This window comes from Myripristis murdjan, chromosome 1 (genome assembly GCF_902150065.1).
Source record: "Myripristis murdjan chromosome 1, fMyrMur1.1, whole genome shotgun sequence".
Taxonomy (NCBI): domain Eukaryota; kingdom Metazoa; phylum Chordata; class Actinopteri; order Holocentriformes; family Holocentridae; genus Myripristis; species Myripristis murdjan.
In genome coordinates, this window is record NC_043980.1 from 39406276 (window position 1) to 39432404 (window position 26129).

General features: G+C 39.3%; 1 protein-coding gene across 1 annotated transcript in view; it reads left to right on the forward strand.

Annotated features, from left to right (window-relative positions):
* The first annotated feature begins 1351 nt into the window (after positions 1-1351).
* The window catches only part of vegfc (vascular endothelial growth factor c), an 85594-nt gene continuing 60816 nt past the window's right edge, over positions 1352-26129 (forward strand). The window contains exon 1 of the mRNA XM_030057983.1: positions 1352-1598. Coding sequence (XP_029913843.1) covers positions 1482-1598 — 117 coding nt within the window. The 5' untranslated portion in view covers positions 1352-1481. The remainder of the gene's footprint in view (positions 1599-26129) is intronic.

Below are 26129 nucleotides of genomic sequence, written 5' to 3' on the forward strand. Positions count from 1 at the left end.
TATATATATATTTTCTTAACTCCTGTGGTATCACTATAATACTCTCTCTCTCTCTCTCTCTCTCTTTTTCTCTCTCTCTCTCTCTCTCTCTCTCTCTCTCTCTCTCTCTCTTTCTGTGGATGCTAAGCTGGCTGCTGCTCTTGTTTCTTCAACTTGAATCTCACATTAAGCAGGGGAGATCTGTGCATAAACCCAACAGCAGTGTCAAATTCACCAGAATTTATGAACACAACATCCGGTCATACATTTCAAAATAAGACATGACATTTGCTCTTCTGTTAGGAAATAAAAATCCTCCGACTATTTTTTATTTGCGCTGTCCAGTCTTACAAGATCAAAACTGGAATCATGAATTTTGCCTAACCGAGTGTCAGCCATGTGTAAGGTGTACAGCTGAGGGAAACACAGGTCTTAGCATTACTGGCAGATACTCTGCATTTTCAGCTCAATACCTAGAGTTTAAATGCTAAGTTATAGCCTGAGCATAGCATTGGTTATGGAAAAGTGGGAAGGGGGCCACTGGTTAACTTGCTGTCTGTGGGCTACAACAGACTTAAAAAAAAAAAAAAAAAAAAAAAAAAAAAGATGAGGGGTGCTGTGCCAGGGACAGACCCTGTGTCTGTTTGAGTTACCACTGTTCACCAACTGATTAACCCATTCACCTTGTATTATTATTCTTTTTATCATTATTGTTATTAATAGTAGTATCAGGGCACAATTATTATTATTGTTGTTGTTGTTGTTGTTGTTGTTGTTGTTAGTTGTAATAGTAGTAGTAGTAGTAGTAGTGCTAGTGGTATTAAATATGTGTTATTGTTTATATATGTCTTGTAAAGTGGGATAGGCTATGGATTTCATGGTCTGACTCCAAAGAAACAAACAAACAAATAATGAATAAATAAATAAATAAATAAATAAATAAATAAATAAATATTTTTTATTGTTGTTGTTGCTGCTGTTTTTGCAAAACAAAATTATTTCAAGACAAAAACAAATCCAATATCGCTTACAAACAGTAATGTTGTTACGGCTGAAAAAGACACACGCTTTAATTTTGAAGGCCGCGCGCCTTTGGTTCCGGTCCCTCAGCGGCGGAACGTGCCGGCTTGACGCAGCCGGAGGCTCCGAGCACCAAGTCTCCCTCCTGAGCGGCTTTATCAAGCTCCATATGAGCGGGCGTCCAGCAGCAGCACGATACACACATGCTGCAAGCCCGCAGTGGAGGAACAGGACCGTGAGAGAGAGACAAAGACAAGAAGAAGACGGAGAGAGAGAGAGAGAGAGAGAGAGAGAGAGAGAGAGAGAGACCCACACACAGACACACACTTCGGGAGTCTGGCCAAAGGAAAGACTTTTTTATTAGTTGTGGAAAGAAAGGGGAGCAAAGACACAGGGATTTTTTTGTACATTTTATTATTTTATGATTATTATTTTCAACTTCCCGCGGATTATAAGACTTACACTTGAAACACTTTACAAACATGCACCTATTGGGAATATCTGTTGTACTTGCCTATTTTCTCTACACCAACCTCGCCAACGACTTCACCCACAGCGACTATTATGATTATTACGAGCAGGAGCAAATGGACGAGCCGGTAAGTGTGAGAAAAAAAAAAGAGATTTCACAACCACTAACTTAATGGAAATGAACCTGTCTCTGTTTCAGTGCATGGGCACCGCATCCTACATGTGGCTCACTGTCACCTGATTGGATCAGGGGACAGCATTGAGCCGGGCCAGTGGGGGTCTGATCCAGGGGCCAGTAATGGGATCCTGTATGAACCCTTTCACAGCTGAGCAAATTCACTTGATTTCTCCCAGAAACACTGGGGAAGAGGCAATGAGAGAAGTAGCAAAAAAGACATGAGTAAAAATCGGAAAAAATAAAAATACTAGAAAAAAAATGGTAAAAGTAAACGATTACAAGAAAACTATACTAATTATTTATTATATTTAAAATTAAATTACAAAGAAAATTGCCACAAAATTTAACCCAAAAGAAATAAAACAAAACAAAAAAAATATAAATTACAAATAAATAAACAAAAGGAAATGAAGTGGATTTTGTTCAGCGCCTTAAATAAATAAAACAGATCCTGGCTTATGTCCTGTTCTGTTCATCTAAAATATTCTCAAGATGGCGCTCCTGACAGTATTTTTCAGCATTTGATCAAATTGGTTGTAGCGGCGATGTGTATGCACATGCGTTACTGTGTGTGTGTGTGTGTGTGTGTGTGTGTGTGTGTGTGTGGAGGGACTGTGATCCTTGACATGACAAAACTCCAAGGGAACCCCTGTTTTTAGACTAAACACAGGCCTTCTTCACATTAACACCTCACACACTCCACAGTGTCATCAGCGGAACACTTCAGGCTTCCCTGCACTCTCCACAGTGAGTGGGAATAACACTAAAATGAAGAGTTACGATGCAAACATCATCATCATCATAATGCCTCAGTAAGTGTGAATAACTGTCCCACAAAGCTGGAGAACAAGCAGCGCTCGAACCCGTGGCTTCTTTAAAGTGTAAAATGTGAAGGTGTTTCAGAATGTGTTTCCATATCACCAAAGATTTGCTCCCATGACGTTGTCGGTTCTGAACCTGAAAATGTACTCATCATCCAGACAACGCACGTAATACCTGGGAAATGCACCCATATGCCCAGAAAATGCCACCCTGGGTGCTCTCACTGTCAGCGTCACTATTTAACTTAATTCACTTCAGTAATTCAGTGCTGTTGTGTCTGGCTGTGTGAGAGCCAACATGAAAAGTGTGTTAGGAACAAGTCAAAGCCGGGGATGTGGAGCCAAAGCCAGTCTTCTTTGAGTTTATTTTCCTAACTGGTTGTAATCGTCTGCGCCGGTGCACAGGATATCATTAAAGTTTTAGCCAGAGCTTTTTCTGTTGAGCCTCTTGATCTGAAGAGGTCAAGGAAAGGAAAGGAGAGAGAGAGAAAGAGAGAGAGAGAGAGAGAGAGAGAGAGAGAGAGAGAGAGAGCATCCCATGTCTCTCCATGAAATTATGTTTTAATGCATTTGTGTTTATGTATTTGTATTATCCATTATGTATAGAGTACACTGGCCATTTTTATTCATTTCTGTTTATAGGGAGGACATCAAAGGGATGGATTCTGTTTTGAAAAATGTGATGTTATTTCACTCCCCCCCCAGTTGTTCTGTAGGACAGCAGTGGTGCTCTCTTCCTCTCATTGTTACTGAGTGCTGGATACTGGCTGGATGCTCCAAATGCTAACTGTTAGCCTCCTGCCATTCAGGTGGACTTCCCCCCAGCTAACATTCTGAAAAATAACTGCCCTAATCCAGTCAAAGAAGGTTTGACATGGCTTTACAAGTGCTGCTTTAACAAAACTAAAATACACATATGACTATCAAGTGCCCAGTATTTTTCAAATTACTGTTTACAACCGGTTGTAAATAGTTGGTTATTTTAAGGAGTGTTAGCTGGGGGGAAGTCCACCTCAGTGGCAGGAGGCTAACAGTTAGCATTTGGAGCATCCAGCCAGTATCCAGCACTCAGTAACAATGAGAGGAAGAGAGCACCACTACTGTCCTACAGAACAGCTGGGGGGAGAATGAAATAGCACATTTTTCAAAATGGTTGAACTGTCCCTTTAATGTCACCTGAAACAGTTGAATGAGTGTTCAGTGTATTATTGCAGAAAATGCTTTTGGCTTTTGTTCGATTATTACTGTCCATCTGTCAGTGTCTTTATTATTTGAATTTATACTATATTGCTTTTGTGTCAAAGATTGAGCAGATCTGAACTGAGTTGACAGAGAGAGAGAGCGAAAGTGAATGAGAGAGAAAGAGAGAGAGAGAAAGTGAATGAGAGAGAGAGAGAGAGAGAGCAGGGAAAGTTTTCCAAGAGAGGGGATTAGAAAAGAGTGTTTTCAAATTAGCCGGAGAAAGGAGCCAATGGAGACAGGTGTCAAAGGGTCAAGTGTGTGTGTGTGTGTGTGTGTGTGTGTGTGTGTGTGTGTGTGTGTGTGTGTGTGTGTGTGTGTTCCCCAGAGGCATGGCTAGATAAAGGGGGATAAGTGCTAAGAAGTAACATGCAGCCATTTGATCACACCAGACTCTTAATTGGGATGATGAGTTTTTCTTTCAGTTCCTGTCTCGCCAGAGGCCCGTCTTTATGCCCTGGCAGTTTAATCTGAGGAATTTCGATGAAACCTGATACCACATCCTCATGCTGTCAGATGAAAACCTCATATGGCTGCCCTCCAAAAGTCCGTTTTTAGGTGATTAAGAAAGGCAAAAAACAAACAAACAAAAACAGAAACAAAAAGCTTAATTGTCACACTGTTAATCCAGCACTTTTTAAGTCACAAAATAGGGTCTGAATGGGATTAATTGGTAGTAAATTAACACAAATGAATGGCAGCAAATCTGGAGATACAAGGTTTTAAAAACCTCTGTAAATCCCCTATGTCTTTGATCCATTTCTGTGTATAAATGACCACCTAACTGTAGAGGAAATATGGTATGGAGATATATCCCATTATCCTTCCCAAGTCTTTATTTATTTTAGAAGAAAACATGGAAATGAACAAATGGGACAATGAAACCACCTGGTATCGTTTGCCAGTAGCTTTATAGACATACATAGATTAACTGTATGCTGCTCTTTGGACGTCTATTTTATAACTGGCTATGTCTAAACTTAAGGTTTACGATCAAATCTGGAACCTATGATGCCCCTGTTGAGGCACCAATGTTCATTTTTGATTTATTGGATTTAAATTATTGTCCACCTCTGACATTATGGTCATTATGAGGATTGAGTGATTGCATATATATATTTTTTTATCAATATTAACCTAATTGTCTTCGAGAAGCACTTAACTCGAGTTGATTCTAATGAGATTCTTTGATCAGAGTATCCTTGGTTGCATTGGCTAAAGACTTTGTAGGCTTTTCTATCCTGATAAAGAAACTAAAAATGTTAATAAATCCCCAGACGTGAAGATAGGGAATACCGGCACTAAATATCAGCTTTTCGCAACATTAATCCATAAATATTACTATTAGTTTCACCCTTGAGAAACCCTTATCTGTTGAGTTCTGACAAAGACTGACAGTATGCAACAATTCAACACATGAATAACTGAATAAACTATGAAGCTGTAAATGGTTCAGCCTAGATTTTACATGACTCATTTGACTTACTACTTTTGGCCACTTGTGGAGTGAAAATCCCCTGTCATGCTCCCGCAAAGAATCCTGTTCTGTGCCATTTGTCTTCATGACTTTCCAAGAGGTTCCTCTTCATTTTGTACCTTTCCTCCATGTTTTCTTTGGCTTTCAAACTTCTGCTTTATTTTTGACCTGCCTGTTCCACTCCAGCGCCTGCCTTGGCTTGGTTGCCTTGGGGTGTTCAGAGGGTACGTCCTATTCACCTACCAGATCTGCGCCAAACAGTATTTCGACATAAGTGTATTAACAGGAAATAATATTGTTTTTTTTTATCCTCATAGAGCACCAGATGGATGGGGCTTTCCACATAGGGCAATACAATGAGTGCCAAAAAGTTCACTCACAAAAAAGTGTCTGAAAGTTACATTAGTCTGTTTTGTTGTGATTGGCAACTTACCTGACAGTATCTGAATCACTCTGATGAGATAAACTCCAATGATCTGGAGCTCTGGAAGGCTAAACAAACACTGAGAATCATTTCCAAATGTCGTTTTTGACTCAGGTCTGTTACCTCGATTTGTGTCGCCCCAGTTGTGTGGCAGTAGAATTCACATTTTGACCCCCTTAGCTCCTCTTTTATTTCCTCTACTCTCATCGCTAACATCAGCCACATCAATCTTACAGTGTCACATAGAAATGACCGGACAGTATCTAAAAATCAAGTAATGGACAAAAGCAATGGAACAGCTTCACAGGATCATAGTGATTTTGAATGTTAAGTGTGTTTACGACAGTTCCCCTACATTTTACAGTGCAGTAAATCTCGTAAATCATACAGGGTACCAAAGAGTTCACTGGGCCACTGTCATTTTGGGGTGTATTATGAGGGAACAGTTTGTATCCCTGGATACTCTTGGTTCTGTATAATGACCACATATTGGTTATTGTTACTACTACTTTCTTCCCCATTCCAATCCAGTTCCAATACATTGTCTTTGCGTATTGGCTAATATTGGGTACCTGTCTGACACCAGAGCTCTTTTTTCTTGATTACCATTATCGTTGTTTTTGTAGTTGCCTTTTTTTATGTGTAAGGTTGCATGATACTGTGGAAAACCGTATAAAACTTCCTGTTACATGTAAATGTATTCCAAAGTAAAGTATTTGATTTGTAGGCAAACTAGGTGTCTCATTCAAGCAGGTGCAGGGGAACAAATTGCTACGGCAACTGCTTTAGTCTTTGAAACTTGTACAAATCAAATGCATAGGAATGCATTATCAACAACTAGTAAGTAGATTTCTCTCATATTAATGACCACTACAACAGAATTTCCTAATTTGACTGCAATACCGGCACACTCCACTGTGGCGCTATACCACAAATCAGTATCCGTGAAGACACTGCTGAAGAAGAAAACCTCTAGTGGTATATTAATTACAGAATAAATAGCTACAGAAATACTACAGGTGGCATTGTGTGCGCATGTCCATTGCATATCAGTAAGTGGATTGATAGCGTCAGTCCAATATTTGATCCATGAGTTACAGATCAGCTCTGTGTGCGTCAGTGATTAGCCACATCCCTTACCAAAAAGAAGTAAACTTCTAGTTTACCTTTCCAAGTATACTTAAGTGGAGTTTGAGTATACTTTCCTTCCTTCCTTGTATACTTTCCTTACCAAGTATACTTGTATGTATGTACTAGTAGTGTACTTACATATGTACTAGTTAGTATACTTACAAAGTATACTTATACTAAAAGTACCCTGATTTGGCCCATTTTTGAGTATACTCGGGTAAACTTCAAGGTTACTTTACTTATATATAAGTATACTTAAATTATACTATTTCCTGTACTTGAGTTGTACTATTCTTTTACTTAAAGTAAACCATTCGTATACTCAATGTACTTGAAATATACTTTACTTATACTTGAATTAAACTGTTTTCATATTGCATAAGGATGCAAAATTTGTTCTCCACGTTTGACCCATCCCCTGAGGGAGCGGTGGGCAGCAGCGGTGCCATGCTCGGGAATTATTTCGTGATCTAACCCCCCAATTCCAACCCCAAATACCGAGTGCCAAGCAGGGAGGCAATGGGCAGCATTTTTAGAGTCTTTGGTATGACCCGGCTGGGGATTGAACCAGGGGCGCAGATAGGACTTTAGAACTGGGGGGGACCAAGCTGTAAATACTTGTGTGTGTGTGTGTGTGTGTGTGTGTGTGTGTGTGTGTGTGTGTAATATATATATATATATATATATATATATATATATATATATATATATTTATATATATATATACTACACACACATATATTCAGGCACACATCGGTAAGCGGCTCCTAAAACTTAGGGCTCGTCACGGTGAGTATAACGCGATATATCAACACAGAAACTGTTAATAACTCCAAACCCACCGGCAGCAAACTGTCACAACCACAGCTCAGCAGCCGCAAAGCTACTTCCTGAAACCAGGCAACAGGCTGCCGTTTGCACCTGGCTTACAATACAAATTCACAAAAACAGCAAAGAAATGAACATTACAGAAACCTTAAATGCTACTGTGTGTTTCTTCTAGCCAATGACAGGCAGAATAATAAGAATCACGTTATTGTCATAGTCAAAAACAGAACTATGTAATAAGGTACGAATATTCTCTTTGACGGGTCGGGAATCGAACCCGCGGTATTATGCATGGCAGGCAGATACTCTAACCGCTTAGCTATCAGGGCTTGTTTACATTAGCATAATTTGGGCTCATGCTCCATTCATGTTGATATGTTACGAAAAAACGCAAAGTCCGATCGGTTTGAAAATTGACACACCGCTTCTTCTCCACAAGATGCACATTGTTTGTATAGCATAATAAAATAATGATAAAAAGAAAAAATAAAGATCAAAAAAGATCCGGGGCTTTTGAGGAAAGACCCCCCACCCCCGCGCCTGATAACAATGTGTATGATAACAGAGGTCCACACTTAACCGATTCATAATGATAAAATTAATTAAGCAATAAGCCCCGAGAAGCCGTGGGTTACAGTGATTTTAAAACAGCTGAGGGGCGTTCTAAGGCACGACGCGCAGCGGAGTCGTAGGCATGTACCTAAGGCACGGTAAAGCAGAACACACCGGGATGTTAATGGATCAGCTGTGCAGTGTTATTAACCGAGGATTATGTGGAAAATTGAACATCTTGCTTTGCCAACTCGGCAAGGATCTGCTCCGGGCTCCAGCCTTCCACCTTCTTGAATCGGTGTATTGTATACTGATCAATTTGGGGAGGGGGACGGATCGGGTCACTATAAATCTGGAGGGGACACGTCCCCCCCGTCCCCAGTGCCATCTGCGCCCATGGATTGAACCCCCAACCTCCCAGTCTCAGGGCAGACACTCTACCACTAGGATGCAAGTTCCCTTTCTCCTGGGAAGGCAAAGGGCATTTGTGTAATAAAGAGCAGCGTCCTACAGTTCAACAATGTACAGCTTTAGTGGAGACTGTGTCACAGAGGTGTTGGTTCAATGATTTACGGTGATTAGAAAGTGTCCTGTCTCTACTTGCCACCGCTGCTCCTCTTTCCTGACGCTGTTTGCCTGCTCTTGGCCTGTGTTGTCATCATTTCCCAGACTGCTCCTCTTGCCAAATTGAATAATCTCGCAGGTTTTCTGGCGTGCATGCAACACAGGCACTAGCGCGTGGCCTGTTTTTGTTCCCTCCGTCAGTTGCGCAGATCTCTTTAAAGTGTTCGGCATTCGGCTCACAGTAATATAACCTGTCTGTGTAGCTACATTTCACCGTTGTTTCTTTTACTACCAGCTGTGCTAACATGAGGATCGGTGGATATTAGCATTTGATCGCTTCACCATGGAAGGAATGGCTTCAACATATATTTCTTGAGGTCATCCTTAAAATAATCTTCTCTGTCTTGTTCCTGGACTTTAAGACACTTGTTCATGTCACAGTTCTAGATTTACCATCCAAGATCACAGGAATAACATTATGCAAATTACATTTGAGGGGATGAATGTTTTTTTTCCCCCTCCAGGAAGCCCTCGTAGAAGTTCTGGCCAAACCGGAGAAAAAACACTGTCCAAGTCAAATATTACTGTTATCTTTGAAACTCGATGGCAAAAGTGATGATAGTTTCTGGCAGTGTAGTGCAGCTTGGCCAGAGAGTTACAACCTTGATGTAAGATGATCCTGAACTTTGAATCAGACAGATGAATGTGGTGAAATATTGGAAACAGTGCCAACATCTCGCTCTCTTTTCGTCTCCCCCAGTCTACGTCTATGTCTCTCTCCCTCTCTGTGGGCTTATGTTTCCACATCACTCTTACTTCATCATAATGAAGTCCACTATAAATAGAACAACATCCACCACTCCTCTCTCACTCTTTTCTCTCTCCTCCTACTGTTGCTCTTCTGACTTTCCTCCATCCTTTCTTTCATTTGTTCTTTTTCTTTCGCTCTGACCCAGCCACCACACTCTCACTCTTTTTCTTAGTCTTTACCCCCCACAAACACACATATCTCTCTCTCTCTCTCTCCTTGTCCTCCTCTGTCTCTGTCTGTGTCTCTTGCCCAAATTTCGTAACCCCCTGGAGTCTGTAGAAAAATGCGGTGTGTAATTAACCATCATTTCTGTGGAATTTGTGATACGCTGTTGACTGGCCAGTTCAGTCTCTCTGCTGTGAGTGTGACGAGATACATATCTATCAGGTCACAATAACAACTTTGTTATTCGGGAGTCATTCCACTTTTCAGTTAGTCATTGATTCTACAGAATCAAAGAAGGGAGGCTAGAAAATGAGTCCACGGGGTTCTGTTTAATTCCTTCACTGCAAAAACGCAAAATCTTACCAAGATTATTTGTCTTATTTCAAGTCAAAAATGTCTTATTTCTAGTCAAAATATCTCATTACACTTAAAATAAGACATGATCACCTCAGAAGTAAATTATTTTTAGACAAGACAATTTGCTTGTTTCATTGGCAAAATTTGCCAGTGGAAAAAGTGAAAATTCACTTGAAATAAGTGAAAATTAGCTAGAAACAAGAAACAAATTTTGCCAATGAAACAAGCAAATTTTCACTTGAAACAAGAGACAATTGTCTAAAAACAAGTTACTTCTGAGGTGATCATGTCTTATTTTAAGTGTAATGAGATATTTTGACTAGGAATAAGACATTTTTGACTTGAAATAAGACAAATAATCTTGGTAAGATTTTGAGTGTTTGCAGTGTTATAGCATGGCTAGCACAAAAGCAGGTTCAATGTTAAAGACAAAGATAGCTGTGTAATAAAGGCATTAAAATTGCAATTCTCATTTGCTCTTTGCTCCCCTGGACATCCACAATACTGTGTTAGTGCCTCTCCATTCACTTCCACAGTAAAGCAGCTCCCAAAATAATACTATTACCACAAATGCAAATAAAATCAGATTATTGTACTGTATATATATATATATATATATATATATATATTTAAACAGCTTTTCCTGGTGCCCTTTTTTCCCCAGTAAATGCAATTATTTGTGGAAGTAACATGAAGTTGTTTTGTCGTGCTGCAAGTTTCTTACATACACTACCCAAAGTAGTTTATTCAGGTGTCAAAGGTTTTAGATGAAGGTTTTCATCACAGCTAAAGAGGAGACATGTTGGCTAAAAACTAACTCTAGTAGATTCAAGACATACGTCCCTGCCCACCTGCCCTCTCCCACCTCCACACAGTCTTTCTTTTCTGCGCTCTGTTTTCATGTCAGACCACCGCCTGTTTCTAGCTGTACGCACTTCATGTAGGCCTTTCCTCGTGGAGAATCCCATTTCTCTCGCTTTGAAGCGCATGACATGATGCTCGTTTCACAAAATCTCAGGTCGGACTCCTCTCGATGCATCATCGATGAAAAGCCAGGCATGATTAGTAACAATGAGACGTAAAAAAAAAAAAAAAAAAAAAAAAATTAAGACAGATCTTAAATATGACAGCACAGGATATAGCTTTCTGCTCATTCTGAATTCCATGCTGTGTACTTTTGTCACAGTGGGTGAAACCACAAACAGCTTCTTTCCAGTGTGCCTCTGTAATTAGTTTATATTAGGGTTTGATCGATATATCAGTTTGTTGAAAATAGTATATTATTATAAAATCGGATGTGGTCCTGTCAGTGTGGAGCACTTCTGATATGACAGATATTATGCAGTTTGATTAATCATACATTTATTACAGAATGAATCAGTGCTACACTACTCATGGTTATGTACTTTATATTACTATTAAATTAAAAGAGATTCACTCATCCAACATCAGTATCAGGCTTTATATAAAAAACAAACAAACAAACAAACAACTAGTTTGTATCTCATAAAATAAAAGAGCAGACAATAGACATGTAAACTGGGGGAAAATGCAATCAGGCAGTCTGGTGAGCTAGTAGTCTACTCTGTCTTGCTCTCTTTCTTTTTTCTTCATCTAAAATTGGTGTTTTTTTTCTGCTCGCTATGACCTACGGTTAAATAAACAATAAGCCGGACTTTAAAACAGTATCCCGCCCCCTGCTGTGTCATTGCTGTTCACCTCTCCTTTTTGATAGAAACCAGGTGCGCCAGATTACTCACATCTGCTCTCGCTAACCCCTGACAGGCACACACACACACAAACACACACACACACACACACACACTCACACACACTCCGGCCCATGCTTGGACACCTGTCTCTCTTTCTCTCTGCTCCCTCATCTTTCCACATCTAATCTGGTCTTCACTGCTAAACTGTCAGATGCCTTCTGACATTCTTTGTTTCTCTCTCTCTCTCTCTCTCTCAAATCTGGCCAAGTGCTCATCGAGCCAAAAACAACCGCAGCGTCTCTCAGCACCTACTCAGTTATGTATTGTGAAACAATAACGGGGTGTGTGCTTTGTGCATGTGTGTGAAGCAAAATGAGGAAAAGCAAGAGGAGGGCTGATAATTTTGATTGAGAAAGACAGAGTGAGACAGACACTTACTTTCACACACAGGGTGAGAGAAAGTGTCAAAGCCCTCACCCCACGCATATACACACATACTGTACACACACACACACACACACACACACACACACACACACACTGATAAAGGGATGGGGAGGGATTTCAAATATTCATGTTTTATCTTGATTTATTGGCCAGATTGATTGTTTCAGTGCAATGAACTGAAGAAGAGGAAGTGCAGGAAAGATAGCAGTGAGAGTAGCCGTGGGTGGTCAGTGAGAGAGGGGACGGGCTCAAACAGTTCAAATGTCTTCTTCAGATTAACATCTTCCATTGACAGCCACTGTTGTATTGATCATTTCTACAATAAGTTCATTTCGTCCGCATTTGTGCACGTTTGCAGAAAACTTAGAGATACAAACCAAACGGAACTGAGCTTCCGGAAATCATGGAGGCACCAGGTAGTTCAAGTGAGACTAGTTGATGAGCGAGACATGAAGAAGACATTTTGAAAATTTGTATTCTTAAAGAAAATAATTTTCCGTCCCCTTGTTGCGATGTGTTTAATGACCTCACAGACCACTGCCGTCTACAGCGCCTTTTTGTATCATTATTACGATCTCATCCACAATCACCATCCCTGCGTTCCAAATCGCATACTTATACTTTTTACTTTTAGTATGTACTGCAGCTGCCCTTACAAATTATGTAGTTTAGTATGACATATGCATGCTAATTCTTTTTTTCCCCTACTAAATAGTATGGTAGTATGAGTATTGGAACGCAGGGCATGTTTGTCGTAGTCAGAAGCTTTGAGCTGCCCCCTAGTGGATTTACTGCTTAACATCCATGCCGATGTAAACAAAGCATGGAAGTACGTGGGCAGTTACATCATTTGAAATGTACATACTGGTATATTTAGTCAGGAGTATAAATGAGCCTATATATGTGTTTAAAGGGACCGTAAATCAATGTGATTTTCCATTCAAATGGTTTACATTGTCCTCATTGGATTAAAAAAAAAAAAAATCATGAAACTACAACAATAAAGCTTGCCTATTGGTTGATTCCTCTTTACTTCTCATGCAAGAGTGCAGCAGTCCACTTTGGCTACAATGCTGCCAGCTGTCACAACTACAGAAAAAATTTTATCATGAAAAGTAGATGGAGAGGTATTGTTTACTGTTTACCGTTCACTGTGTATGCCGCCATACTGCTGGGACGTTTCTCACCGGGGGCAGAGAACATCCATCTTGCTCGAGATTCCAACATGGAAGTCAAATAGCTGTTGAGTTGCTTTTCCTGACATGGAAGTAGCTTTTTTCCAGACTTCACAGTCGAGTGGGAAGCAGCGTAACTTTCTAAGCGAGCAGGCGAGGCCATGGATTTTCTCACATCAGCTCTACTGAAGTCTGCAAAGTGGAAGTTTGTAGAGGAGCTCCTTAGCTCCTTTACAGCTCCTTTAAAACATTCATTTAAATATTGTTGCAGCACTAATAAGACTTGTAACGCTTTCAGTTCCACCAAGCAGGATGTTGTCACTTTGCTGGACAGCTGGTCAGTGCAACGAAGGCCCAGACAATATGGTTACCCTGCAAGGGGAACTGTAGCCCACCCAGCCCTGCTGGAATAGATTAAAACTCCATTTTATCCCAGCTGTTGACTTTTATCACCTCCCAAATGCTGCTGGATGATGAAGATAGTATTCAAGAATAATACTGAATAAGAAAATCCTACAATTTTAACTTGGTTCACTGTTCTTCAGTGATAGTGGAATGTGCATGGGTGTGTATGTACACTGATAATGAAGTAATATTAGCAGCTGGAGTATTTCTGGGTGGAAGGATCCCCACTGCTTTGATGACAGAAACTCTTGATGTAATTGCTGTTTGGTTTGCTGATGTTACACAGGAGAGGAAACTGACTGATACTCAATTTGACAAAAGAGAAGAATTGGAATGTAAAAGCATTAGCAAGCACAGTGGGAAAACAAGGTACAAGTAATAGAACAAATTGTTGCTCCCAGGGAGGAACAAGTTAACTACCTAAACCATTATTCAGCCAAAAATTTAGCCTGAAGTTATTTCAGTTAGATTTTTTTTCCCCATATTGTAGGACAGTGTCACATCCATATTGTGTCTCTGCTGGTTGCAGCTTCATTGAAGCTCCGTCACACAAAATCATTTCATACACATTTCCCTGTAGTTCAGCAGAACATGTTTTGGATCTTTGGAAATGTCGGGATATCCACTAGAATTTCAAATAAAGTTCTGTGGCCTTGAACAACACTTGGCGGTGCAGCTGAAGGCACTGGCAGGGTTGAAGTGGTTTTAAGTAATAATGCTCTAATGGGTTTCTATTTTCAGTCCAACACTGTCCTCTCTGTGTCCCTCCCAGCTTTGCCTCTCTAGATCCCTCTTGCCTCACTCTTCAGCTCTCACCATCTTTAGCCCTTTGCCAAGTTCCTGAACTCACTGAAGTCAGACCAAACGGGTTCAAACTCATCATCACCCCAAACTATCAATCTCTTTCCTCCTCATAGCGGCGCAATGGGACCAGAGGTTATCAATCTCTCTGTCAGTCAGCCTCCCTCCATTATTCCCATCATCCTTTTTGCATACTGTTTTCCTCCTCCATCCCTTCCTCCCATATCTTCTATGGACATTTTCCCATGGTCAATTATTCAATCCTGTGCTTCAAACAAATATTCGGATATCATTAGGTTCTATTGCACAGTCTATCATCAGAGGTTAAAGGCTCTTATGGACATAAAGTATCACTTCCGAAACAACATTCTGAGAGAGAGGGAATGACGTGCAGCAAAGGACCTGAGGTCAGATTTGAACCCCGGTTGCTGCGATCGGGACTAGAATTTTTTAAAAACTTCCAGGCAGCAATAAAATTTGAGTCTGACACTGGGCGGATACAAGCTTTTCTTTTTCCTCACTCATCAGTCCATCCTCACCAACTCTCATGGAGAGTCTGTAATCTCTTGTAATCCTGTCTTGGTGGAGCAGCTATTTAATGTGCCAGTAACAGTTAGCATTAGCTTCCCAAAAGACTGAATCAGAGAGGCAGGGTTTACAAATGATTCCAAGAAATAATTAAACCAATATATATATCAGAATGGAAAAAGTGTTTAGAAACTGCACGTGCATTAAAAAGGATGCTTAAAACTGTGTCAATTTACATAGTGTCACAGTAAGTACAATACTCTGGCCTGTAGTGTTTATTAGGCAAAGATCAGGGATTAACACTGCAAGTCCCTCCTGGTGAAGACTCGTGTGTATTTCTGCATTCTGGTGAAAGCCCTCCTCCTGTAGTATACTATGGGTCAAAATCAGGATTTTGTTTTTGGGCATGTGTCGTCACTGAAGCTGTTGGTTCTATTGATACGTTTCCCTCCCCCTTAAATCAGCGCAGCAGATAGACTGCAATTTGTTAAACTCAAATATATATATATATATATATACACGTCATTCCCTATATCAAGGATTTAATTTTTTTTTCAAGAGTTTTTTTTTTTTTTCTTGTCAGGGTGGAAAGGCCTACACTACATCAAAAGTCATACTAATAAAATTGGTTTGGGTGTGGTAGCAGCTCTTCTCAGCTGATATATCCTATTTTAAATGAAGGGACACTATTGGGCTGATATACGGGCAAATCAGTATATCTGTCCAACCCCAACCCCAATTCAGTGTTTTTTTTTTTTTCTTTTTTCAAACTAATGGCCAAAATGTCAGTGCACACTGATCAGGAATAACAAAGCATTCCCAAGTATTTCCAGTGCCTGAAAGTTCTTTGTTACAAAGTCCCTTCAATTTGTTTATGAAAGAGAGAATCTAAATAGGCAAACTTATTGCAACCCAGCCAAAATGGAAAGGTAAGATACTGCAATTTATTTGCCAATGATATGGCATTTATTCAGTGCCCATTCATTCTTTTAACAGACTCAAAGTGACAGCCAGAGGTTTTTCAGTCTTCTCTAAAGCTGACCCCTAGACCCTTGACTTTCATAATAAAGGAACAAAGGAGGATTTGATTTTAGGCCCAATAAAAAAAAAAAAAAATATATATATATATATATATAATATATATCTATAGTAAGTTTATGTTGATAATACTGTTATTAATAATTGAGCAATAAATTGAAAAACAATTTTGCAAGTTTATGAATGTATATTTTCAGAAGCTCTTCAAAAGACATAATGAGAAGAGAAAGTACGTGAAAGGTCATTTGGAGAACTTTGACATCTGAAGGTTAACCAGTTGGTATTAAAGCTATTAAAGACTGATTTGCAGACCTCCCTGGTTGACATGGTGTTTTTTTGGCTAAGTGGATCTGAATGGGAGGTGGGAGGAGCAGTGAAAGGGGAGTGAATGAAGGGCAGTGGGAATAGAATGCATAATGAGGTAAGATCACCAGAGCCTGGACTGTGGTGATCTTACTGGCACAAAGTCTTTCTGGCACAAAGACTTTCTGCAGAGTACCAGCGAGAGTTTGTTCAACTCAGCATAGGACATGCTATCCACACAGCTATCCCTTACATATTCTTATCCACTGTGGGAGTCTAAGGCAAAAAAGGATTACATCTAAGTTTATACTGATATATGGTGGTAATACTGGCCTTAGATATCAGATCTGGTTGAGTCTGTGTTTTGCACCTCTGATAGGATGGACATTATACAGTTTAATTAATTGGATATGTATTATATAGTACTACATGTTTATGTAAAGGTCTTAACCTGAAGTAATTCTAATATTGATCCAAGCCTACTTGCAGGATGTCCACTCATTGTGCATCCACTAAAGCTGCTGTAGGTACAGATTTGAAGGGTAGTAGCAACTGACTAGAGCAACTTTAACAGCTGTGGATGGTAAGAAATAAGGCAGATTGCAGGTTGAAACAGTGGGAAGCCATGTTTTCATACCTGTTCTCCACTGGTCGGTTGGATTTCTCTGTTTTGGTTTCCTGCTAGACTAACGCAAGTGCAAACCACCTCCAGAGGTGGTCAAGAGATGCTTTTGATCATCACTGTAGGTGTGTTCCTCTAAGCAGTTTGGCTGCGTAGGCATAGAGGCCCACATCTAGCCATTTATGCATTTGTCCACTGGATCTATGGTTTATATTTTTTCTGCGAGAGACTTCTGTTTTCACAAAAAAATCTTGTTATCAAAAACGGGTAGCCGTGTCACCTAATCTAACGAAACCTGTCCTTGGTTTATGGAACTGCAACTACTAGGGAACTACAAGATGTGACACTCGCAAAAGCTGAATGAACACACACAGAAAAGATTGCTGCCTACAGAGAGTCAAACCTCATCATCAGAAAATCCCAAGAAGACATCACAGCACTGGACACGCTGGCCTCGTGCTTCTCCACAAACGCTGACAAAAAACTAATTTAAGCAGGCTTTTTCTTGTGAATCAAAATGCCACCGAAGAAAAATGAAGAAATGGAGGAGATTAAACAGTCTCTAAACTACCTTTCCGAGGAGATGAGTAAAGTGGCACAGCAACAGAAAAAGCTGGTTGGATTGATGGAGGAAGTATGTCAATTAAAGAAAATTGTTCTGGAAAAAGACAAGAAAATCAGTTTCTTGGAGAAAAGAGTGGATGATCTGGAACAGTATACGAGAATGGATGATGTGATTGTGACCGGATTAAACACCAGACACCGCTCATACGCGAGGGCAACAACCGGGCCTGACCGCGGCGGTGAGGATGACTCACCGGGAGAGACACACTCACTGGAGCAGCAGGTACTACAGTTTTTTGCCTCGAAAGACATAGACATTGACAGTACTACCATCTCCGCCTGTCATGCACTTCCGAGGAAGGATAACAAAGCAAAACCAGCGATTGTTATCAGATTTGTAAATAGGAAAGTTAAGACCGACCTGCTACGACAAGGGAAAAAACTAAGAGGATCGGATGTTTACATCAACGAACATTTAACAAAGAGGAACGCGGACATCGCCTGGCAAGCCAGGGCTCTCAGGAAACAGAACAAAATACAGGCAACCTGGACGAGAAACTGCAAAGTGTGGATCAGGTTAAAGGGATCACCGGAGGAGGCCAAAGCCATCTGGGTAAGAGAGCTCGCGGATCTGGACAAGTTTAAGACATAGAAGTGAGTGACAGAGATGTATCTTACCAACACGATTCATCATTACAAGTAAGTACTGATCCTCATCTTCATCTTCATGGACTTGTATGATAATGGATCGACAAGTACTGAAACTGTGACGAGAACAAACTCCGTTCAGCCTTTCACTTCCGCGAACGAACTCTGTCTACAAACTTTTGACTTCACAGACCACAGATTTCACGATATTGAACATGATATTGACCCTGATAACCATTTTCTTCACACCATAACACAACAATGTAACTATTTTACAGAAGAACAATTTAGAAATAATGTCATCATTGATCAGACTTTTTCAATAATACATTTCAATAGTAGGAGTCTCTGTATGAATATCGCTAAAATTCAGGATTGTCTGATACAATATAACAAGAATTTCTCCGTCATAGCTGTCTCTGAGACTTGGTTAAATGACGATCATACTCCCATGGTGCAAATTGAAGGATATGATTTGTTTACGAGGAATAGGTTGAACAAAAGGGGTGGGGGTGTTGCACTATATATTAAGTCATCTTATCACTGTGAAATTGTTAAAAATATGTCTTTTACAATAGAAAACATCATGGAATGTATTACAGTTGAAATCAAATCAGAGAAATCAAAAAATATAATTATTAGTTGTGTATATAGAGCTCCTGGCTCTAATATCAATATATTTAATGATAAATTATCTGAAATCTACAGCTCAATAAATAAAAAGAAACTGCTGTTTGTCTGTGGAGATCTTGAATCCTCATGGACAAATTCAGATAACAGATTTCATAAACTCAATGTTCTGTATGGGATTGTATCCTTCAATCACACACCCTAGCAGGATAACTGTAAACACAGCTACGCTCATTGACAATATATTTTCGAATGTTACTGAGGGAAATATAATTGGAGGTTTACTTATAAATGATGTTAGTGATCACTTTCCTGTGTTTGTAGCCTTTGAATCCAATGTTAAAAAGAATGAAGGAAAAAAGCCCAAGAGATTGGTTAGACGAATAACGGAGAGTGCTATTGACCATCTTAGGAAGGATTTATTTAATCAGGACTGGAGTGAAATTTATGTTGAAGACGTAGATAAATCTTATAAGACATTCAACTCAATTATATCTAACCTGTACGATAAACACTGTCCGCTTATGATTAAAACTGAAGAAAACAAATATGTGGATAAGCCATGGATAACAAAAGGGATACAAAATGCTTGTAAAAAGAAACAATTATTGTATAAGGAATTCATAAAACATAGAACAAAGGAAACTGAAAACAGGTACAAAACATATAAAAATAAACTGACTAGTATAATGAGAAATAGCAAAAAAACACATTATGGTAAGCTACTTGAAAAAAACAGGTCCAATACCAAAAACACATGGAAAATTCTGAATGAAATCATTAAAAAAGAAAAAAATAAACGAAATTACCCACAGTATTTTTATTTGGACAATAACTTGATTGATGAAAATAAACAGATAGCAGATAGTTTTAATGAATATTTTGTTAATGTAGGAAGAAACTTAGCAAATTCCATTATCCCTCCAAGCAGTACAGATGGTGTAAATAGTGATATTATCAACAAAATTACTCAGTCAATGTACATCAGAGAAACTGATGAAAAAGAAATATTTGATATTGTTTATAAGTGCAAAAATAAAAAATCAACAGATTATAATGGTTATGATATGTCACTGATTAAAAAAATTATTGATTGTATTATAAAACCTCTACATTATATCTGTAATCGATCTCTGATGGCTGGGAAATTTCCCAATCAAATGAAAGTAGCTAAAGTCATTCCACTTTACAAATCTGGTGATAAACATCTGGTATCTAATTATAGACCTATCTCACTGTTACCACAGTTCTCAAAAATTCTAGAAAAAATATTTGTTAGGAGGTTAAATGATTTTATTTCAAAACATGACATACTTAATGAAGAGCAATATGGATTCAGAAAAGACCGAACCACTTCACTTGCACTGGTAGATTTTGTTGAACAAATTGCAGAAGCCACTGAGAGAAAAGAATACACAATAGGGATATTTTTAGATTTACAAAAAGCTTTTGATACGGTTGATCATGAAATACTTTTATCAAAACTACAGAGCTATGGAATCAGAGGTTTGGCCCATGATTGGCTTACTAGTTATTTGGAAGACAGGTATCAGTATGTCCACATTAATAATATAAATTCAGGTTTTTTAAAGGTTAGGTGTGGAGTGCCACAGGGTTCGGTACTTGGACCATTGCTGTTCATCCTGTATATTAACGACTTATGTTTGGTATCAAAGTCACTTAAGTGTATATTATTTGCCGATGATACTACCATTTTTTGTAGTGGGGAACATTTGAAACAACTTCTGGATACAGTGGAAGAAGAATTGCAGATTATTAAAAAATGGTTTGATGTTAATAAACTATCTCTTCACCTTGGTAAAACAAAATATATGATATTTGGAAATCGTGCTCCAAACATTGACAGAAAAATCTTTATAAATGAAATTGGAATTGATAAAGTAACCAATATAAAATTTTTAGGAATAATTATCGACAATAAACTCAGTTGGAAACCACACATAGAGCATGTCAAATCCAAAGTGTCAAAATCGATTGCAATCATGTACAAAGTTCAAGATTTCCTAAATCAAAGCTCCCTATACACACTTTATCATTCATTCATAGTCCCTTATATGACGTACGGAGCAGAGATATGGGGGAACACTTACAAAACAAACACAAACTCCATCTTTTTATTGCAAAAAAAAGTTATACGTATTGTAAGCAAAAAACCCTATAATGAGCCAACCAATTCATTGTTTATTTATCATAATATTCTCAAATTCCAAAATTTAGTAGATTACAAAATAATACAGATTATGTATAAAGCTAGAAACGGACTACTACCACAAAGTATCCAAAGGCTGTTTAAAATGAGGGACAGTGGTTACAATCTGAGGGGAACAATTGTTTTTGAAAAACCAAAGATCCGCACAAATGTAAAAGGTCATTGCCCGTCTGTTAAGGGGGTGAACTTATGGAATAGTTGTTCTGAAAACATAAAAACCTCGACTACATTAGCCAGTCTGAAAAAACTTTTCAAGAATATTTTAATTATGCAGTACACTGTCAAAAAGTAGTAAGTACATCTTGTATCACATGAATCCATGCCATGCTGCTTTTTTGTTTTGTTTTGTTTTGTTTTGGTCTTTCGGCGTGTGATGTTCTGGTTGACATAAATTTTACTAATTAGTAGCTTAGTTAGGTTTGTATCTGTTGTATGAAAGCTGCATCGCTGGTTGACCACATAGGTAGTAGTTATGTTGAATTAGCTCATATTGTGTGTAAATTGTTTACTTGTGATAAGGGTAGGCGTTATAAGCTCTGCTTCAGCCTACACCTTTTCGGTCAAGCTTTGTTTTGATTACTTATGCATTGTTGCTGATATTTTCTTTCTTTTCTGTTACTTCAATTGACCGAAATAAATCAATCAAATCAATCAATCACATTAGCAAAGTAGTGTAAATGCAATGCGCTCTCTATCTACATATATGGAAGGTCGTCTTGTAACATAAGGACACTGACGCAAACTAGCAGCCCTATTCACTGTTGTCATGCATGATGCCCATATTGTTAAGGACAGTCTCAACCTCGCACTTGCTGTTAGCATGTATGAGAGGAAGTGACATGTATTTTCCTTTCAGCAATTCCAGCCCCAATGAGAATGCATGAGATACATTTAAATGCCTGGAATAAATACAAGGGGGTGTGGATTCCGCAAGCAAGACTGGCTGTGAGGTGGCTTGCTTTGTTGTTTTTTGCTCTGCAGATGGAGAGGGAAAAAAGTTCTTGAGCAGATCTGCTCTGCACTTCAAGCCCCAGGTCACAGCCCACATCTCTACTCTAGTCCCGCTTTGAGTTCTTTCTAAAGTGGACATGAGACACTGTGGTCCTGTAGTAGAGGAGGCTGCAGTAGCATGCATGTCAAAACATGCATGCATTTTTGGTTGGGTTTACGAACCAAAATTACTGACCTAAGTTTAGGAAAAGGTCATGGTTTGGGTTAAAATAAGTACTTAAGTTTAAGGTGGGTTGACTATTGTCTTCACACAGGATAGCAACACCGGTCTCTGTGTGAAAGTCATGTGTCTTGTTGACCCAACCGCACCCCAACCTCTGCCCTGTGTGGACTTTGTCACTCTTGATACTACATCATCTGACCTCCTCCTTCATACCCCAAATGACGAGCAGTGTCTTGAAACATTAGGGTCCTAGAAATATGGTCCCAGGACTGTGGTCCACTACAGGAACATGCTACTCCATGTTGCTGTCAATTGCAAAGGGGACCAAAGCTACAGAGAGAACCAGTGCATGTACCACAAAGTAAAGCATACCACAAAGTACGACAATAGTCAACATACACTGCTCACAAAAAGTTAGGGATATTTGGCTTTTGGGTGAAATTTATGGAAAATGTAAAATGTTCACGCTACTGTGATATTATATCATGAAAGTAGGGCATTTAAGTAGAAGCATACACTGGTGATTTCCTCATCTCAAACAATTTCTTGAAACAAAAGCCAACAACAGTGGTGGGTATACCACAACAAAAATGTCAGTGTCAATAACTTGTCATGTGCCCTTGAGCATCAATTACAGCAGACAACGACATCTCATGCTGTTCACAAGTCGACTTATTGTCTGCTGAGGCATGGCATCCCACTCTTCTTGAAGGGCGGCCCTCAGGACATTGAGGTTCTGGGGTACAGAGCTCCAGCCTCTACACGGCGACTCAGCTGATCCCGTAGGTTTTCTATGGGATTCAGGTCTGGAGAAAGTGCAGGCCACTCCATTTGAGGTACCCCAGTCTCCAGCAGCCGTTCCCTAATGATACGACCTTGATGAGCTGGAGCATCAAACACCTGATGTGAATTTTGCCATTAAACTCCTTGTTAGAGAACAGCAACTTGTGCAAAAAGTACTGAAACATTGAACAGTTGGACATGTGCACTCAAAAGTTTACAGAAGGTCACATTAAGTTCACCTGTAAAGGTTAGAATGCATTTTATGTTCATCCTGAAATTTCACCCGAAAGCCCAATATCCCTAACTTTTTGTGAGTAGTGTAAGTGGCTAGCGTTAGCTGTTGTCATTGACAAGTCATTTGCTGTCAGTGGACAGATCAATGTTTTTCTATCTTATAGCGCGCGTCTATGTGGAAAGCTCCGTTAGACTCTTAGAGGGCCATGTCTACACTAAGCCGGGTAACTCTGAAAATGTAGCTTTTTTTCTTAATTTTAGCCTTCCATCCAAATAAAGAAGGCGTTTTCCACCCACGTAAACAGAGCTTTTCAGAAACTGTGTAAATCTGAAAATGGTGACCTGGCATTTTCATCTGGACGGGGAAAGTGGAGCTTTCTTAAAAAAAAAAAAAGATAAGATCGTCATGTGATCTAGCAAATACTACTGTGTTTGGCATGTCCAACAGGGGGGGCATGTCAAATAGCAGACCTAATGTGTTTTCTGGTGTTTCAGTGTGGATGGTGGACTTGTGGAAACCGGTCTGAAATCCTGTGAAAATGCCAGTGTGATGTGTTGTGGATGGTGTGTTTGGAATTACCAAGCTCAGTAAAGACATGGCCAGAGTTTGCAGCTCTGTGGTAAACTTTGGTTTACAACAGCTGTTGTTCTTTATGGTACTTTCCGCTACCTGGTATCTGATATGCCGTCTGGTACTGTGTAATTTGTGGTGTGCTTTGCATGACTTTGTGGTATTGTGTGGCTCTTAGTGCTACATGGCTGTACTTTGTTGCTCAGTATGGAACTATAACTTTGCAGTACTTTGTGATTGCGTGGCTCTGTGGTGCTTTATGGTTTTTGGGGGATGCCTTGTGGTGCTAAGAGTTTAGTTGGATCACTTGCCAGCTTTCCATGCAGTCCATTTCCAGCTCTCTTGCTTTGTTCCTCTCTCTTTTTCAGTATCGGCCACATTAAGTTTCACAGCTATACCTCTCTTCACTCTGCTCGTCTTCCCATCCAAGCCATTACTATATCCTATTCAGTGCTGCTGCAACAACCCAGTTTACTCATGGGGATCGTTTAAATTAAATCTAGTCAAATCTAATCTAGTCTAATCTAATCTGATCTAATCTAATCTAATCACTGAATCTGTTGTGGCTTTCTTACATCTCTGTCTCCCTCTCTGTTTCTCTCTCTCTGAACCTACACCTTTCTATTTCTGTCTCTGTAAAGAGTTGCAGATGTGTGTGTGTGTGTGTGTGTGTGTGTGTGTGTGTGTGTGTGTGTGTGTGTGTGTGTGTGAACAGCTGGTTTAACACTCAGACACTGCAGCCGAGAAAAACATTGATCAATAAGACTGTTAAAATTGAAGTATGATTCAAACCGACATCACTGCCATTGTGTGTGTGTATGTGTGTGTGTGTGTGTGTGTGAATATGTGTGCATTTTCAGGTGTGAAGGTAATCTTTTTTTTTTTTTTTATTGTATTTTATTTTTAGGTTTGAATGTTAATTTTCATTTCCATGCAAAATCACAAAGTGTAAATTGTTTTTTCCATGTTCTTTCTTTCATCTATGCATTTAAGTAATGCATTTGAGTTGAGTGGACAGGGTTTGACTATTTAGGGCTTTGAAAGCCAACATCAGTATTGTTTTATACACAGCGCTCTCATGATTGTGAAGCTGTAAAAAATCAATACGCCCAATTCAGTGTAAATCATGCAAAAGAAGTTGGCTGTAGGCGGAGTGTTACCTTCCTCTCCAAGCATGTAGAGTAATCTGGAACTATTTCAACCTCCACCATAACAAGTTCAGACTGATGGCGTGTGTCCTTATGAGCCAGTAATGTTGTAAATGCATTTATGTCTGAAACTGTTTTGCACTGCAAACATTTAAAGGACTCGACAATTACATCAGCAGCTTGTTTTGAAGGTAGCATGCTGCGGTTACACATTGGCAGCCCTAGTGTAAACTAGCTGTGTGTGTGTGTGTGTGCGTGTGCGTGCGTGTGTGTGTGTGTGTGTCATGCCAGACACGCGATCAAACACTTGGCTGTTACACAAACATACAGCTAGAATGAATTTTTAACTCTTCTGCACACACACAGACCCAGAAAACACAAACTGTCCACTCTGGATAAGACCACCAAGCTAGTGGTTTGTTTGGCGAAGAAGCCTTGGTTACTCATAAAGTTCACATGCCCCTGTGGCAAACACACACACACACAAACACACACACACACACACACACACACACACACACACACACACACAATGGACTTACTCACAATGTACAACAAATAAGAGCTAGGCTAACAAGATGTAAAGGAGACTCTCTTCAGTCTTTTGGATTTGGGGGCTTTTGGAGCACAGCTGACTGCTTTCTGGTGGGTGAGAAACATCCAGCTGCAGACTTGGAGATACGCTATGGAGCACCAGTACATTGTATGTGCACATCGTGGATTTGCTATGATATGATTAAATATGGCATAAATCTACACTGCAAAAACTCAAAATCTTACCAAGATTATTTGTCTTATTTCAAGTCAAAAATGTCTTATTTCTAGTCAAAATATCTCATTACACTTAAAATAAGACATGATCACCTCAGAAGTAAATTGTTTTTAGACAATTTTCACTTGTTTCAAGTGAAAATGTGCTTGTTTCATTGGCAAAATTTGCCAGTGGAAAAAGTGAAAATTCACTTGAAATAAGTGAAAATTAGCTAGAAACAAGAAACAAATTTTGCCAATGAAACAAGCAAATTTTCATTTGTTTCAAGTGAAATTTCACTTGAAACAAGAGACAGTTGTCTAAAAACAAGTTACTTCTGAGGTGATC